Raw genomic sequence first — 18,941 nt, 5'->3', positions numbered from 1 at the left:
CATTGGTCTGGCCTAGCTAGCGTAGTGGTTAAGGTGACTGGATCCCACATGGCCAACTGTGCCTTTTGAGTCCTGTACCTGGCAGCTGGAGGAACATGTCAGGTGCATGTGTGAGCATGCCTGAATCCCATAAAGAGAAAGGTTGTGGTGTAGCCAGCCCCCCCTGGGGGGAGATTCTCACTTTCTCTCTGTGTCTGTCCCTCCAGCAAGCACATAGTCCCTACAGCAAAAACTGAAAAAAAAAAGGCCCATTGTATGCTTCAAATCTATCTTTTATATATGCATAATTTTGTAATACCATAAATTAGAAATTTGGAAAATAGGTTCATTGAGTTTTACAGATTTTCAAAATGTTAATAAATTTTATTATACAAAATCAACTATTGACCAATATTACCACTGATTTGATCCAAAGGTTTTAAATATTGAAAGCTCTTAAACGCAAAGTAACAGATGCATGTTTTCAAAATTTGAATCTTCTTTTATTTTGAAAACTTGAATGTATGATTGGAAACAAGTACCATCAATTATTTCCTTTGAAGTAAGAAATTTCTTTGAGAAACGGTCTCCAAAATGCCCATGTTTGAATAGTCATACTTTGTCAAGTTTGTCAGCCATTCTTTTTTTTGAGAGAGAGTTTTTTTGGTATAGGGTGCATATGCTTACCAAGGAGACAGAGACAGAGAGCAAGAAATCATCCCCTGGGGAGTTGGTCATGCTGCAATCCCTTCTCCTCCATTCTCCTCTCAGGATTTTAGGCACACACTCACACACATATGCCTGGCTTGAGTTTTAAGCTGCAGGCTCTGGGACTCAAACTGCAGTCGACCATGTGGGGAGTCCAGTGATTTGACATTTATATATTTTTAAAAAAACAATTTCATTTTATTCATTATTTTTATTTTTTAATTTGACCAGAGAGAGAAAGGGAAAGTGAGAAAGTAAGTTGCCAAGTCTGGGATTCAAACTGTGTTCAGCTCTGTGGAAGTCCAGTTTTTTAATTACCACACCACCTCTGGTCCTGTGTCAGTCATTCTTAAAATGTAAAAGTAATGGTCCAAGAAACTAGCAGCTAGCTCAGCTCACAGCTCAAAGAACTGCATCAGTGTTTTCCCTATAGACAACCATTGTATTTGAGTTTTTGAAACAATTATTCATTTTTCCCATGAGTGAGCAGAGAAACACACAGAGGTAGCACCAGAGAGACTGCATCCTCAACAAGGTCTTGATGCTGTGATCCACTGCCAGTACCAGCCAGCCCCAAATCATGGGCATATGCTCGTTCTCAGAAAGGTCTCTGGGCCTGAACTCTGGACCTTCCTGTGTGGGTCAAACATGCAGAGTGTCACATTTATTGTGCCACCGTCTGACCCCAACTGTCATATTTGGTTAAGGATGATTAAATGATACCTGAAGAACTTTGAAGAAGTATTGGTAATAAAATGAAGAGGGATGGGGCTGGCAAATGGTGTGGTGGTTAGAGCCTTAGACTCCCACACGGCTAATGATGATTCGAATCTTGAACCTGGCAGCTTGCTTTCTCACTTTCCCTCTCTCTGTTTCTTTCTCTGGTCAAAGTAAAACGTAATAATAACAATAATTAATAAAATTAAATGAAATAATTCTTTAAAAAATTTAATTCTACACTCCACTTGAACAAAAGTATGTTTGTTGTATGAAGTGGCAGTGTTCTTATGTCATGTAGTGTATGGTATAGTCAGTATACTGGTTGACATTCTAGGCTGCAAACAGTGTTCAGATTTTCTTTCTTTCTTTCCTTCTTTCTTTCTTTCCTTTCTTTCTTTCTTTCTTTCTTTCTTTCTTTCTTTCTTTCTTTCTTTCTTTCTTTCTTTTTTACTAAAACACAGGTCTATTAATTTCGTATGTTTTAAAAATGAACTTTCGGAGACCAACAGATGGCATAATGGTTACATCACTGGTTTCCCACATAGTCAACCAAAGCATAAGTCCCGGACCTGGTGGCTTAAACTCATGAAGGGCACATGTATGTGTGTGCCCAAGATCCCAAGAGGAGAATGGAGGAGAAGGGATTGCGGTGTGACCATCCCCCCTGGGGGGTGATTTCTCGCTTTCTGTCTCTCTAATGAACACACACCCTATAGGAAAAATCTCTTTTAAAAAAGAAAATGAATTTTCATATTTGTATTTCTGTGAAATTGGAAGTATGACTAGAGAAGATATTGGAACTGGCTAAAATAGATATCTTCTTTGTTAAATATCATGAGTCATTTTTCCTTCTAGGATGTTGTAAAGGAGGCGTGTTGAAATTTCCTCTGTGAATAGAAACATTTCCGATCGCTCCGGGGTCAGCATCCTGACCTGGGCTGCCTGCTTCAAACATGTCACAAAGGGATTTTTCGAACATGTGGCAGCAGCATGCTCGCTATGGGTTGGACTGCTGTATTGTTTTTCACCTCTTCACAACAAATGTCAAGTTTCTTTTTTTCTAGTTTAAATAATTATTTATTTTATTTTACTTATTAATTATTATTATATTTTTTAATTTGTTATAGGGCACGTGTGCTCACCAGAGAGAGAAAGAGCGAGAAAGAGAAAGTGAGAAAGCAAGTTGCTGGGTCTGGGACTCGAACCACTGTTGGCCATGTGGGAATCCAGTGCCTTAACTACACACCTGCTGGTCTCTGTCAATATTTTTTATTATTATTTTTGAGAGATCTTTACTATAGGGCATGTGTGCTCTCTGGAGAGACACAAAGAGACAGAAAGCGAGAAATCACCCCTCAGGAGGGATGGCCATGCCACAAATCCCTTCTCCTCCATTCTCCTCTTGGGTTCTTGGGCACGCATGCACACACACCCAGCATGAGTTTATGCCACCGGGTCTGGGACTCGAACAACGGTCAATCACATGGGAGTCCAGCAACATAGCCATTACGCCAACTGCTGGTCTCCCCAGCATGAGTTTTAAGCCACCAGGTCTGGGACACCAACTGTGGTTGATTATATGGGAGTCTAGTGACATAACCATTATGTCATCTGCTGGTCCCGTCAAGATTATTTTTAAAAGTACCTCCCTACACCTACACCTCTGGTATACATTGTCTGTTGGTTAAAAGACTAATTTCTGGAAAAATAGTTTTATTCTGTTTTTTTTTTAGGGTGGGAAAGTTAGAATTATCCTTGACTCTTTACAACTCTTTAGATAGAAGGACTTGGGGTTTGTTAGGGGCACTTTTAAAACAAATGTGCCTATGACCTACTAAGAAGAAAAAGGCAGATGATTAGAGGGTATACATATATATATATATATGAATACATTACAGTCCAATCAGCTCAGTTTAAATCAGAATATTATGTTATTCAGGCTGAAGTCCAAATTTTAATTTATATGGAGGAAGAAGTTTTACCAAGGGGAGTGGAGAAAACTACTTACAAGGTCATGCAGACATCTATAAGCCCTGACCAGGACTCACAAAATTATACTTTAATTTTTAACTCATTAACTCAATATTGAGATTTGTTGTTACAAAATTTCAGACATCATGTAATAGTTGGTCAGGATTGTCCGAAGACTCCCATTCCAGCATGGATGGTCCCTTGTTTGTATATTTCCCCCTGATTACTGCTGTTTTCCTGTCCCTTCTTGCCCACTTCCTTTCAGTGGTCATATTGGAATCCAGGCTCTGAGTGGTAAAAGAGCTCTATGGAGAGAGCCCAGGTGGAAGGGAAGTGAGAAAGAAGAAAGGCCTTTAACCTCTGTCTCACCATCTCGCTGGGCTGCTGGCTCTGAATACTGCCCCCCCCAGGCTCACTGCTCACAGCTCTGGGTGGCTGGGGGTCTGGGTCACCCCTGCAAGTGAGGCTCAGAAGTGAGCATGCTCATGATTGTGGTCAGGAGTGTTGGAATGTCCCCAGTTAGATGTCCACATAGCCTCATCAGCTGAGACGTTACTGAGGAGTCCCGCTCATGGAAGGTAGGTCGTTCAGAAGTGGCACTGGTTTATACCAAGGGAGACAACTGATCATCTTGGCTGTGAGCAGAGCCAGCTGGGAAGCCCTTGAGCATTAAGTTCTTGTGTATGCGTAATCAATGCAACCTATCGTGCGTTCATGTGACAGTAAGTTTTCTTTACTTACATTCATTTCTTTCTTTCAAATATATGATGGATCTTAAAATAGAATTTTGGAGGTCAGCAAGTGGCATGGTGGTTAGGATGGCTGGATCGCACGTGTCTGGCTACATGTTTTGAGTCCCAGACAGAGCAGTTTGGGAAACACATCAAGCATGTGTGTGTGCATGCCCAACATCCTGAGGGGAGGAAGAGACAGCAAAAAGAGGACTGCAGGGTGACCGATTCCGTGGGGAGTGATCTCTTTCTCTAGCTGTCTCTCTGTCTCTTTCCAGTGAGCACACGTACTTTCTGGCAAGTTAACAGAAAAAAGCAGATTTTTATTTAAAAACCAATGATGTGTTCTCTAATTTTAAATGGAAATCCAGAAGGGACACGTATTTCCACAGGCATATTTTACATCTGTAACTACTTTGGAATATATGGGTCTTCTGTGGATCTGCAGAAGAACTGGAGACACATTTGTCTTTACATTATTATTCAGTCCATGAAATAACGAGGCCCACCAAATCCTCTGAACACACTGGCCATAGCTCTGATTGTTTTTCTGAGAAATCACACAGTTCTAATTGGTGAGTGCAACCTGTCTGAGCACTGGGTGGGTTAAGAACCTGGGATTTGGGATCACAAAGTTCATGACACCCACTCCTGCTTCGCCCTGCACTTGGAGGGAAGTAAAGCTTTCTTTTTAAGGAATTATTTATTTATCTTATTATTATTTGAAAATTTGCTATAGGGCACATGTGCTCACCAGAAAGAGAGAGAGAGAGAGAGACAGAGAGAGAGAGAGACAGAGAGAGAGAGAGAGAGAGAGAGAAAGAAAGCTGCTGGGTCTGGGATTTGAGCCATGGTGAGCCATGGGGGGGAATCCAGTGCCTTAACCACCACACCACCACTTGCTGGCCCCAGTATTATTCCTGTGTAAAAATGACAAAAATGATGGAATTCAACAACTTTTGTGGTGAGAACTACGTGAGATATATACATAAAGTGGTGTCACGTCAGAAAGAGAAAGTGCTCGACACATGTTTAGATGTCATCAGAACAAACATGGGCTGTGTGACCTGGGATCTTAGGTGAGAGACACATCTTCCTCAATGGGATTTTTGAAGACAGATGCAAGTTACTGGTTTTGCATTTTTGAGATTTTTGCTACAAGGGATATGTGCTTGCCAGAGACACAGAGAGAAACAGAGAGACAGAAAGCAAGAAGAAACCATTCCAGATGGAGGATGGCCACTCCACAATCCCTCTCCTCCATTCTCCTCTCAGGATTTCGGGCATGCATGCACACAAACCCGGTGTGTTTCAAACCATCAAGTCTCGGACTTGAACCACGGTTGGCCATGTGGGAGTCCAGCAATGCAACCACTATGCCATCTGCTACCTCCCATCCCCAATGCTGCTTTTTAAAAACTAACACTTTCACCAATTATATTCAAACAAAAACACACAATATTTGTGCCACATGTGTTCTCAGTGTTTCTTCGGGGCTAGCTTTCCTCTCCATCATGCAAATAAGAGTTGCAGTCAGCCAGTTTGTCATGCTGGATTACGTGGGCTCACTCAGCTCACATTATACAGAGGCTCTGGATAGAAGATGCTAATGTCAGGGGGCTGGCAGGTGGCATGGTGGTTAAGGATATTGGACTCTCACATGGCCAACTGTGGTTCAAGTCCTAGACCCGGCGGCTTGCTTTCTCACTTTCTCTCTCTCTGTCCCTCTCTGGTCAAACTAAAATAAATAAATAAATAAATAAATAAAGTTAAATAAAATAATTCTAAAAAAATAAATAAAAAGATGCTAATGTCAGGTCAGTAGGTGGCATGGTGGTTGGGGCACTAGACTCCCACATGGTCAACTGTGGTTCTAGTCCCAGACCTGGCAGCTTGCTTTCTCATTTTCCCTCTCTGTCTCTCTCTCTCTCTGTCTCTTGCTGGTGAATATGTGTACCCAATAATAAATTTTAAAATAATAATAAATGGGGACCAGAAGATGGCATAATGATTATGTTGCTGGACTTCCACATAGTCAACTGCGGTTTGAATTCCAGATTCGGCAGTTTCAAAGTCATGCTGGGTGCATGTGCAGATGTGCCCAGAATCCCAAGGGGAGAGTTGAGGGGAAGGCATTGAGGTGTGGCCATACCCACTGGGAGACTGTGGTGTGACCATCCCCCTGGGGGTGATTTCTCTTTTTCTTTCTCTCTGTCTTTGTCTCTCTGGTGAGCACATGCTCCCTATAGCAAAAATCTCTCTTTTTCTTTTTGATACCAGTTCCACCTTAATCACAGATGTTAGTAGACGCCCTATAGAAGACCTCATGGGATTCACAGAATTTTATAGCATCATAAAGTCATTTTCTTTGCTTCTCTTCCTCTTTTGTACAATGGGGTCTTCCAAAAGATCATTGAAAATGTGTAATGTTAAAAACTATGGGGGAACCAGCAGTTAGCATAATGGCTATGTCGCTGGACTCCCACGTAGTCGACCGCGGTTTATGTCCCGGACCCGGTGGCTTAAAAAAAAACTCACGCTGGGCGCGTGTGCGTGCGTGCCCAAGATCCCGAGAGGAGAATGGAGGAGAAGGGATTGCGGCGTGACCATCCCCCCTGGGGGGTGATTTCTCGCTTTCTGTCTCTATGTCTCTCTCTGTCTGTCTGGCGAGCGCACGCGCCCTACAGTGAAAATCTCTCAAAAAAAAAAAAAAAAAACTATGCATGGATTTCAAAATTTCTTTGCCACAAAATAAGTCATAAATTCCAGTTTTCTATAAACTTTTTGAGGTTCCCTATGTGTAGTTAACAATGTAACAGCAGGGACTGGCAGGTGGCATGGTGGGTATGGGTGCTGGACTCCCATGTGGCTGACTGTGGTTCAAGTCCTACCTAGACCTGGTGGCTTACTTTCTTGCTTTCCTCTCTCTCTCTCACTTTGTCCCTGTCTGGTCAAATTAAAACAAACAAACAAATAAAATTCAATAAAAAAATTATTTTAAAAAGCCAGCACTCTAACAGCAAAAAACGAATTTCATGCTATACCATCTGCCTCTGCTCAGACAAAATTATTTTTCAAAATGTACAAAAAGTTGAGGAATGTAGTAGTACGAGGTTGCCTAATAACCCCTACTAGAGCCTTTAAAAAATACTGCTTACCATTTGTCACTGTCTTAGCTTTCCTATAAAAGTTCCTGGCATGTGGGGAAACATTATATTAATGAGTTACTTTGGCCTTTTGAAGCTTATCTATCAGGCTAATTTAGTAGAAATAGGTACTCAGTACTTTGTGAGAAACGAACAGATTTTTCTGAAAGAGAGACTGGAGCGACGCTCACATGTGGTACAAATAACAGGTGCTTGGACTCAGTCTCAGCGACAGAGAACACACGGTGTAGGTTCCAGCTATGTCAGGGAAGAGGCACGCAAAGCCAATCATGCCCTCAGTTTTAAGTAATTAATTATCTCAATTATGGTTCAATCTAAGCATTTCCTTTTGGCAAATACAGGCATTTTCCATTACAACATGCTGTTTTTGTTTGTTTGTGTTCCATGCCTGTTTTCACATTTTATTGATTCATTAAAGATCTTAATTAATTAAAATACTTTCGATAGCAAGCACAGCTAATATATACATATCTATGAACATATGAACATGTGTCTGACTTTAGGCATAAACCTCAGTGAATAAAGTGAACATACTATAAAGTAGCACCTCACTAGGGCTATATAGCTTACTGCAGTCATTAAATAGGTATTAATAGGTATTTTTAATGCATTTTTCATTTCAAGAAAAACAGTTTTAGTTTAATAGATGAAAATCAAAAAATATCAAGAGAAATTTGCTTAAAACTTAAAGCCAGGAAAAAGGTTAGGATTCAGTTCAAGTTGTAGGTAGATGAACCTATTAACAGTTCAAGACAAGAATCCTAAATTATGGAAATCAAAGTATAGAAGAAAATCAGTAATGTTTTAGACTAAAGTCAAAAAATTCTATTTCACTAGTTCAGTCTCATGTAATTAATTTCTCTTCTGTTGAATCTGCAGTGTTACTGTGGTCTGATCTTTCCATTTTAAACTCTGGAAGTTAATATTCAACTCTGGACTTGTCTCTACCATTAGACTGGCCATTCTCTTCATTATTTGCTATATTCTTATTTCTGTGTGTCTGGCTTTAGTTTTCCTGGTATAGCACTCTCTTCGGCACTTCTTGGAGAGCTGGTATGGTGTTGGTAAATTCTTTCAGGTTTTGTTTATCTCAGAATGTTTCTGTCTTTTTTTCCCATATGGAAGATAATCTTGCAGGGTATAGTATTCTTGGTTGAAATTGTTTTTCACTTAACACTTTGAATGTATTTTCTCATTCTTTCCTTGGTCTCATTGTTTCTGATGAGAGGTCCGATGTTAGTCTGATGGGATATCCTTTGAAAGTAATTTGACATTTCTCTTGCCAAATTTAGTATCTTGTCTCTGTCTATGGTTTTGGTCAATCTGGCTATGATGTGCTGTGGTGACAATCTTCTTGGGTTGATTCTATATGGCGTCCTTGTATTTCTTGGGCCTAGATATTTGAGTGCCTCTTCAGGTTTGGGAAGTTTTCTTCCAAGATTTCACGGAATAGATTATCAATGCCCTTATTAGTTTCTTCACTTTCTGGGATACGGATGATCTGGATCTTTGGGACTTTAATGGTATCTAGTTAGTATTACTCATATGTTATTCTCATTTTTTGGGTTATTTTCTCAGTCTTTTGGTGAATTTTTCTAGGTCAGAGGTTCTGTCATATATGTCTGAGATTCTATCTTCTGCATGATCTAATCTGTTTGTGATATTTTCAACAGAAGTTTTGATTTCCTGTATTGCAGCTTTCATCTCTCACAATTCCATTTGATTCTTTTTTTAAAAAAGAACTATTTTATTTAACTTTATTTATTATCATTATTTTCCAGTTTGATCAGAGAGAGACAGAAAGGGAAAGCAAGAAAGCAAGCCGCCAGGTCCAGAACTTGAACCAAGGTTGGCCATGTGGCAGTCCAGCGTCTTTAACCACCACGCCACCTGCTGGTCTCATTGATTCTTTTTTTTATGATGTGTATCTCCTCTTTCAAATCCTGCAAGAACTTCCTCACTTCTTGGAACTTGTCTCTTTTCTCCTGCATTTTCCAGAGTTCGTCATCTTTCTTCTCTTGCATTGCTGTTAGCTTTGTCACTATGAATATCCTAAATTCTTTATCTGACATTTTTATGAGTTCTCTTGTATTGTCTGTGGAGGATGAGGAGTTCATCTTTTCCCTTGGGGGAGAGATATTTTCTTAGTTTCTCATATTTCTTGTGCCTCTGCTTTGGTTTCTAGTCATCTGAGGGATTATACATTTTTTCCTTGTTTTTGGAGTTAGATCTGAGCATTCAGAGGAATGTAAAAGGAGGTGACCTGCAGTATCTAAACAGTACCCTTCTCTCCCTTTGCGCAGCTGAGTCAATGGAAGCTGAGGGTTAATCTGACTCTGAAAGTAGTCAGATAGTTGGCTACTGAGAACCTAGACCTGTCTAGAAAATTAGTGTGCTGAGGCTGAGCAGAAAAGTGAGAAAGGTAAAAAGAAAAGAAAAAGGATAAAAAAAAAGGAGAAAAAAACAAGACAGAAAAAATTTTTTAAAGGAAAAAAATTTTGAGCAAAAAATGAAAACAGCATGGCATGAATGGGGCCACTCAGAACTCAGATATAGATCATTGCTGATTGGCTCGTCCTGTGGGTGCAGAGGGAAAGGTAATAATTCGCAAGACCAAAGAGTGGCAGATAGCTAAGAAGTTTAAAAATTAAAAAAATAAAAAAAAAAACATAGAGAGAGAGACAGAGAGAATAAATAGGGTATTCTAACCTGGCTCTTGGCTAGATCTGGGGGGCAGGAGGATGAAGTCTAGGCAGAAGGTCTTCAGTGGTCCTAATCCCTGATATCACAACACGCTGTTTGAAACACCTTTACTATCCACTGCACTCACACACCACCACAAAGAATACTTAGAATGAGTCACATTTACAAGAATACATGTTTGTAATGATAAAACATTATTTGCTAACTGATTTCAAAAAGGAGCTGTAAATGATTGACAGATAACTAATAACTCCAAGGCATCTTTGCCAAAATCCAAAAGGTATCCAATAATGTCATCTGAACCAGTATTGCATGATGATGTTAAAGTTCAGTTAATGAGTTACAGTCACTGTAAACTTCCTGAACACACTCATCCAAGACATTATGACATAGCCTTCAGAAATTGATATTCTTGCAAAATTGGATTCATGGTAAAGACCTTGCACAGACATGCCAGAAAGGCCCTTTACACATGTTCATAATTTGGCTTATTAAAAACAAGCACCCTGAGGCCAGCAGATGGCTTGGTGGTTAAAGTGCTGGACTCCCACATGGCCAACCATGGTTCAAGTCCCGGACCTGGTGGCTTGTTTTCTCACTTTCTCTCTCTATTCTTTCTCTCTCCCTCTGTCTCTCTCTGGCGAGCACATGTGCCCTGCAGCAAATTTAAAATAATAATAATAAAGAAAATAAAATAAGTAATTAAAAAAAAGAGCACCCTAAGTCGCTCATTATTCGACTGATCACACAAGATAATAGGGAGATTTATTTATTTATTTATTTATTTATTTATTTTTGCTATAGGGTGCATGTGCTCCCCAGAAAGACAGAGAGAGAGATAGAAAGCGAGAAATCACCCCCAAGGGGGGTTGGCCACGCCACAATCCTTTCTCCTCCATTCTCCTCATGGGATCTTGGGCACGCATGCACACACCCCTCCTGCCATGATTTTAAGCCACCAGGTCCGGGGCTCGAATCATGGTCGACTACATGGGAGTTCAGTGACATAGCCATTACGCTAACTGCCGGTCCCCATAATAGGGAGTTTTTAAAGAAGGTTTATAAATGCTGGACCAGATACTTTCTGACAAACCATTGCTTAAGAGTGCATTTTTAAGGCCAGTAGGTGGTGTGGTGGTTAGGGTGCTGCATTCCCACATGACTGACCACTGTTGGAGTCCTGGACCTGATGGTTTGCTTTCTCACTTTCTCTCTTTCTCTTGATCTCTCTCTCTCTCTCATGAGCACATGTGCCCTATAGCAAAAAAAAGGTTTTTCTGAGTAGTTTTTGCTATAGGGCACGTGGGCTCACCAGAAAGACAGAGACAGAGACAGAAAGCATCCCCAGGGGGGATGGCCATGCCACAATCCCTTCTTCTCCATTCTCCTCTCAGGATCTTGGGCATGCACGCACACGTGCCCAGTGTGAGTTTTAGCCACCAGGTCCGGGGCTCAAACCGCGGTTGATTACATGGGAGTTCAGTGATATAGCCATTATGCTAATTGCTGGTCCCACCTATAGCAAATTAAAAAAAAAATGATAATAAGATTAAATAAATAATTATTTTTAAAAAGAGAGTGCATTTTTTTAAGGAATTATTTTATTTAACTTTATTTTAATTTGACCAGAGAGGGACAGAGAGAGAGGGTGAAAGTGAGAAAGCAAGCCACCAGATCCAGGACTCAAACTGTGGTCGGCTATGTGGGAGTCCAGCGCCCTTAACCACCATGCCACCTGCTGGCCCCTAGAGAGTGCATTTTTATTCATACCCTTCACTGACAAAGGCATTTGTCACTGAGCTAGGGTTGGCACTCTTGTTTGGTCATCTGCCTTAACAGTCCTCTCCCCTGCCAAATTATGTAATAAGGTAGAATGTTAGATTTTGGACAGAAATGACTAAGTCAAGATTTCTTCTCATTCTTTTTAATAACTGAGAAATGTGGCACCTGGCAGGAAAGATAAGTGACTTTTACCTAGTCTTGTTCTGGCCAGGTAAATATGACTCACTTTTTACAGCACTAATAATTAAACGGAGCTTAGTCAATGTTTTGGCAATTGAACTGTTGAAGAGTTGACTCTCAGTAGACCTGTGCTGAGTTCCCCACGTTTATCACACCCTGTGATCTGTGTCCCATGCTTACAGTTCCTATCTTTATTTAGAGTAAATGAACAAGGCAAACCCAGTACTATTTTGTTTCTGTTTAAGGCCTTTTATGTAAACAAGTAACTAGATGATCTGAACTGGTTTTATTTATTTGCTATAGGGTGTGTACTTGCCAGAGACAGAGAAAGAGAAAAGTGAGAAATCACCCTCCAGGGGGGATGACCATGCCACAATCCCTCTTCCTCTATTTGTTCTTCTGCGATTTTGGGCACACACTCACGCACATCCTGTGTAATTTTCAAGTCACCAGGTCCAGGACTCACACTGTACAGCCAGCCATGTAGGTTCCAGCCACCTTAACCTCCACCCCTGGGGGATGATTTCTTACTTTCCCTCCCTCTGTTTCTCTCTCTCCAGTGAGTGCATGCATCTTATGGCATAAAAACAAAAAGCAACCTTAAGAAAAAAGAATGTCATCAGAGCATTTCTTTCTTTCTTCCCTTGTTTTTTAAATTGCTCAAGGACTGGGTGTAGGTGGGAAGCACTCCCCAGTAGGGTGTGTGGCCTTGCTGCAATTCTTTTTTTCCATTCCTTTCAATTTCTTTGGCTATAATGCAGACATTGAAAAGAGTGGGTGGCTTAAATGTATCCATGCGAACTATTGATTATTGCAGGAGCAATGTAAGACACTTATATGAACAGGAGAATCAAGCTAAAAAAAAAAGAAAAGAAACATGTATGACCAGGGGCCAGCAGGTGGCGTGGTGGTTAAAGGTGCTGGACTCTCACATGGCTGACTGCTGGACCTGGTGGCTTACTTTCTCACTTTCTCTTTCTCTCTTCCTCTCTCTGATCAAACTGGAAAATAATAATAATAAAGTTAAATTTTAAAAAATTCAAAAAACGTGTATGACCATTTGTATGCATTTACATAAAAGTCTGTGTACATGTAAATATGCATTCCACGTAGAAGAGATTAAAGGACAGGCTGGTGGCATGGTGGTTAAGGTGACTGGATCCCCCATAGTCAACTGTGTGGTTCACGTCTCAGACCTGGCAGCTTGGAAAAACACTCTGGGAGCATGTGTGTGTGTGCCCACAATCCCAAAAGGAGAATATATGAGAAGCGATGGAGACACGGCCATCCCCCTGGGGGAAGGGTGATCTCTTACTTTTCCTTCACTCTCTTTAGTGAGCACACACGTCCAATAGCGAACTTAAAAATTAGAAGAGAAAACAATTTATCAGGCAAGTACAAAGGAGAGATGAATGACTTGTAGTCCTGACATTCTGTGATTTTAATGTTTTGAAGTATTTTCTTCAAGTATTTTTCTATCTATTGAAATGTTTAAATACGTATAGACAAAATTGGTACCATATTGTATGTATTTTTTTTAGTTGTCTTTTTATTCTAAAATTTTTATTTTTTTAAGAATTATTTTACTTAACTTTATTTCTTTAAATTTGACCAGAGAGGGACAGAGTGGGAGAGAGAGGGAAAGTGAGAAAGCAGGCTGCCAGGTCCAGGACAAGTGGGAGTCCAGCCCCCCCAACCCCCATGCCACCTGCCATCCTCTTATAGTTTTTTTTTTTAATTATTTATTTAATTTTATTTATTCATTCATTTATTTTAATTTGATCAGAGAGAGACAGGGAGAGAGAGAGAGAGACAGAGAGAGAAAGTGAGAAAGCAAGCCAACAGGTTCGGGACTCAAACCATGGTCAGCCATGTGGGAGTGTCCAGTGCCTTAGCCACCATGCCATCTGCTGGACCCTATAGTTGTCTTTTAAAAGATTTACCAGGGCCAGCAGGTGGTATGGTGGTTAAGGGCACTGGACTCCCAAATGGCCAATGGTGATTTGAATCCTGGACCTAGCAGCTTACTTGCTCGCTCACTCTCTCTCTCTCTCGCTCTCACTCTTTTTTTTTTTTTCCCTTTCTGGTCAAATTAAAAATAAATAAATAAAGTGAAATAAAAGAATTATTTAAAAAATGACTATTGTATGATCAATATTTTCCCACTTCATTACATTTTATCCAAAGAATGACTTTTTACTTTCTAGCCACTATTCCTCCAAATGGTTGTCTCATATCTCACCATTCTCCTGTTGGACACTTGGATATGTATGTATTAGGTATATGTATTTATTGATTGAAATAATCTCAGCTCTGTGACCATGGATCACTTTTTAAAAAAAGCATTATTTATTTTATTTTATTTATTTCTTATTTTTAAATTTATTTTTTAGAGACATTTTTGCTATAGGGCATGTGCACTCACAAGAAAGAGAGACATAGAGCAAGAAATCACCCCCCCAGCAGGGATGGCCATACTGCCACCCCTTCTCCTCCATTTTCCTCTCAGGATTTTGGGCATGCACACACATGTGCCTGGTGTATTTCAAGTCTCAGTGTCCAGGACTCGAACCGCAGTTGGCCATGTGGAAGTCTAGTGAAGTAACCACTATGCCATCTGCTGATCCCTTTGTTATTATTTTTAATTTGACCAGAACCTCTCCAAAAAAAGAAAATTGACTAGAGAGAGATGAGAGAGAGAGAGAGAGAGAGAAAGAGAGAGAGCAAGCCACTGGGTCCAGGACTTGAACTGTGGTCAGTCATGTGGGAGTCTAGCACCTTAACCACCATACCACCTGCTGGCTCTATTGTCCACTTATTTTATCTTTTTGTTCCTCAGATTTCTCATCTGTAAAATGAAGACAGTAATAATACAGGGTAGCTATAAGAAGTAAATGACTTAAAATATAATGTTTAGCAACCTAAACACATTTAGCACTGAGCCTAATCTGTGCTTAAGAAAATATCATCGGGGCATTTCTTTTTCTTTCTTTCCTCTTTCTTTTATCTTTTCCATTCTCCTCCTCCTCCTCCTTCTTCTTCTTTAATTGCTGGAGGATGACAGAGGGAGAGAGAGATAGAAAGCACTCCCCAATGAGGTGTGGCCTTGTTGCAATCAATGATCAATACTTGTTTATAACTGAGCCTAGAGTATAATAAGTAGTCAATAATTGCTCAATCTTAGGGTGTTCTTTTTTTTTTTAAATTTCGCTATAGGGCATATGCACTCACTAGAGAGAAAGAGAGAGAGAGAGAGAGGGAAAGTGAGAAAACACCTCTTGGGGGTATAGCTACACCAAAATCCCTTCCCCTCCAGTGTCCTCTTGGGATTTTGGGCACTCACACTTATAAACCCAGCTTGATTTTTAAGCCACCGGGTTCAGGACTCAAATTGCAGAGTCATCCATGTGGGATCCATTGCCTTAACCTCCACACTACCTGCTAGCCTACAGAGTTCTCTTTAGCAGTACATGGGAAGTTTTTTCTCTTCTAAATAGAAGAGAATGAAGTCTACCTCCATCACTGTCATGAATATTAACAATGTACAATATTTCAGGTGCTTGACGTGTGCCTGCCACACAGCAGACCGCGGTCCCTGCAGGTCTCCAGTTCTTTCTGGGTCCCTGCAGGTCTCCAGTTCTTTCTGGGTCCCTGCAGGTCTCCAGTCTCTCAAATGCTCTTCTATGCATGAACAGCACCCAGCATGTAGCACCATTAAAGGACATAGCTCTGTATTGTGAAGGCTTATTTCTCTGTTTCATCTTCACTGAGACATGACTCCTTTATTTGTCTCTCCCCAGCACTCAGCACAATGTTCCACATGTTGTGGACACCCAGTAAATGTTTGGCAAAGGGATAATAGTGAGGAGGAAGACCTAAGAGGAAAGTCATTTGAGCAAAGTAAGGCACTATGTGAGCAGAGAACCAAGCCAAAAAGAAAATAAAGCCTATGACCTCTTGTTGTGCAATTACATAAAAGCCAGAGGAGAAAAAAGACAAAAGAAAAACAGTCGAGGAGAATGGAATTTAATTGTTAGAGAAATAGAGACGAAACTAAGGAAGGCAATGAGAAGATAATGCAGGCAGTGAAACGTGAGCATCTCCGTTGGGTGAACTGGGGCTTATCACTGGGAGGGAAACAATGAGTAGATTCCAACCCTGATCTGTAGGGTACAGGGTTGGCCTTCTCTATAATCAATAGCTCTTTGAGTCTCTGCTCTTTGGTAGGCACCACACTAAGTTCTGATATAGAGTGCCTCATTTAATCATCACAAGTACCTTGCATTAGGTAAATAATGTTAATTCTTCCATGGGGAAACAATCTCCCCAGAGCTATTTTCAGGGTGGGAGAACTGGACTTTCGTAAGGTTAAGTGATTTGCCCAATGTCCATTGGCCAGCGTGGGAGGGAGATGATTCAGGGACTGTCCATTCTCAAGCCTGAACACTCATCATTGTATCTCCTTCATCCTTATGGAGCTTGGACCAGGACTGGCTTCCATGTTTGTCAAATAAGGTCAAGTGTATCCTGTCAGTCATCGTGGTGAATTGCATAGCCGGCCTGGCTCTCGATATTTTCTCCTGTGATAGTCTGACAGACTGTTATTGGCATTGTTACAACGCTATCTGGTGATCTGTAAAGAGACCTAGTACTACAGGAGGAAACCAAGTCAAGAGGGTCAGAATGTCCTTTGGGAGACAGCAGAACGAGCCTGGTTTCTGTGTTCCAAGCTCAAAGTACGCAGTGGTCATGCCCTTTTCATCCGCAGTCATCAGGCTAGATTGTCTAGAGAGTCACATCTGTCCTCCCATAGCTTCTGCGTCATCAGTGAACAGAAAATTGAGTAGACACAAGAGGTGGTATTTTTACAAGAAATGGTAGAAGGGTAGCACAATGCTGGTTAGATACGTGGGGGGGGGCATTAACAAGGTAAATGGCAAAACTAAAACCTGCGTTTTTAATTTAATTTTATTGTTACTATTTTAAAATTTGTTATAGGGCACCTGTGCTCACCAGAGAGATAGAGAGCGAGGAAAATTGAGAAAGAAAATCACCAGTCCTGGACTTGAACCATGGTCAGCCACGTGGGCATCCACGGCCTTCACCACTACGCTGCCTGCCAGTTCCTGGACTACATTATGTTTAAATGAAGGTCACAGCTTTGTATTCAACATAGCACTAAATCACCAAATATTTTTCATATAAAGTTTGTTGAGGAATATTAAAAATTAGCTTTGGGACCAGTGGGTGGCATGATGGTTAAGAACTGGACTCACACATGGCTCATCGCAGTCCGAGTCCTAGACCTGGAGGCTTGAAAATTATACTGAATCCATCATTGGGCAGCTCACGTTCTCTCTGCCTTTCCTCTTCTCCTCTCTATCGCTCTCTGTCTAAGCATATCTTTAGGTCATTCTTCTCTTGAAGACATTGCTTCTCCCTTGGCTTAGTTGATATGCGTGAACTTAGGCAGTCTGTGAAAACTAGCTGGCCATCAGGATGTTACCAACACAGGACTCCTTATGACACTGCTGACATTTTAAAAGCCTTAGCCAGAGTAACAAAAACAAGACATTTAGAGTAACAGTAATAACTAATACAACAGTATTAACTAATACAACCATAACTTGGTGTTTTTCCTTCTATGAGTCATTGTTTTTGAAATGCTAAAAGTGGGTTCCAACTGTGGTTTGTCCTGGTGGGAAGAGCTGTGGGCATACAGGACGATCTATTGATTTACCTTCTCAAAGTACTCTTTGGAAGCGGTCAGACTTGGCTGAATTGTGGGAGAATCTGGTGTCCAATTTACTGGGCGGACTTCTCCATGGCTTTCCACAAACTGGAATGCCTTTGCCAAGCAGAGGGTCTCTTCCATGCTGCGGCCCACTGGAAGATCATTGACACTCAGGTGCTTGATGACTCCACTGGGGTCAATTATGAAGAGACTTCTTAGTGCAAGACCAGGACTTTCTTTTTTTTTTTTTTTAAAAATTATTTTATATTTAATTTTACTTATTCATTCATTTATTTTAATTTGACCAGAGAGAGGCATACACACACACATACACACACACACACACATACAGAGAGAGAGAGAGAGAGAGAGAGAGAGAGAGCAAGAAAGCAAACCACCAGGTTCAGGACTTGAACCGTGGTAGGCCATGTGGGACTGTCCAGTGCCCTAACCACCACAGCACTTACTGGTCCCAAGACCAGGACTTTCTAACAGCACACCATAGTCTCGAGAAATTTGTTTAGTTAAATCTGACAAGAGTGCGATGTTCATGTGGCCCAAATCGCCATTCTTCCTTGGTGGATTTGTCCAGGCAAGCTGGCCACAGTGGGAGGCCACTGAAACTGCAACAACTTCACAGTTCACGTCATGAGATGCATCTGCTTTGTCACTAAAGGCAATCATTTCTGTAGGACACACAAACGTGAAACCCACAGGATAGAAGAAAAACCCCAAATATTTCCCCTTAAAGTCATCAAGGCTTAGGTCTTTGAACTTTCCTTTAACAATGGTTGTATCCTTAAAATAGGGTGCATGCTGGGTGACAGCAGGAGCCTGGTAGGAGGAACCGGTGCTAAAGGCAAACTTCACTTGTCCAGAACCAGACCATGATAGGTTTGTCAGGCACGTTCTTCCAGAAGCAGCAAGTCTAAGGGCTGCAGAGGCAGAAATGCCCCAAGGAATTGTGCTCACAGGTCGGGCGGAGGCCTGGAGCAACCTTCCCTCAGCCACAGCCATCTTCAGTGTACAGAAGCTATGAGGCGGGTGGATCAAAACGGGTTTTATTCTAAGAAAACCTATTTCAAGGCATTCATGCATGATTTGTAAGTAAGGTAATGAAATAAAAATATATAAAAACACACACAATCCTTTGACCACTAGTTTTCTAACTAGTTTTATTTTTAATGAGTGTTAACAATAAGTAAGTTGTTCGAAGTTTAGATAACACTTTGGTTAATATCTCTGATAAATATAGAGCTAGAAATC

General features: G+C 40.9%; 1 protein-coding gene across 1 annotated transcript; it reads right to left on the bottom strand.

Moving 5' to 3' along the window:
• Positions 1–17,669: 17,669 nt before the first annotated feature.
• On the bottom strand, positions 17,670–18,692 carry LOC102469173 (thioredoxin-dependent peroxide reductase, mitochondrial-like). The gene is made up of 2 exons (XM_006155439.1): positions 18,161–18,692; positions 17,670–17,911 (listed from the first exon to the last, which is right to left on the bottom strand). Exons 1-2 carry the CDS (start codon positions 18,690–18,692, stop codon positions 17,670–17,672), a joined length of 774 nt encoding a protein of 257 aa, XP_006155501.1.
• Between the last annotated feature and the right edge of the window lie 249 nt (positions 18,693–18,941).

The sequence above is a fragment of the Tupaia chinensis genome, unplaced genomic scaffold, assembly GCF_000334495.1.
Source record: "Tupaia chinensis unplaced genomic scaffold, TupChi_1.0 Scaffold000453_1, whole genome shotgun sequence".
NCBI classification, from domain to species: domain Eukaryota; kingdom Metazoa; phylum Chordata; class Mammalia; order Scandentia; family Tupaiidae; genus Tupaia; species Tupaia belangeri.
The sequence above is the reverse complement of the archived record's forward strand: the minus strand, read 5'-3'. Positions and strand labels throughout refer to the sequence as shown.

Bases quoted from the DNA above. Each gene is read 5' to 3' on its own strand.
- LOC102469173 (XM_006155439.1), bottom strand. From the start codon at position 18,692: ATGGCTGTGGCTGAGGGAAGGTTGCTCCAGGCCTCCGCCCGACCTGTG. The intron at 17,912-18,160 runs GTCCTGGTCTTG...AAAAAAAAAAAG, and splicing joins CTATGGTGTGCTGTTAGAAA to AAAGTCCTGGTCTTGCACTA.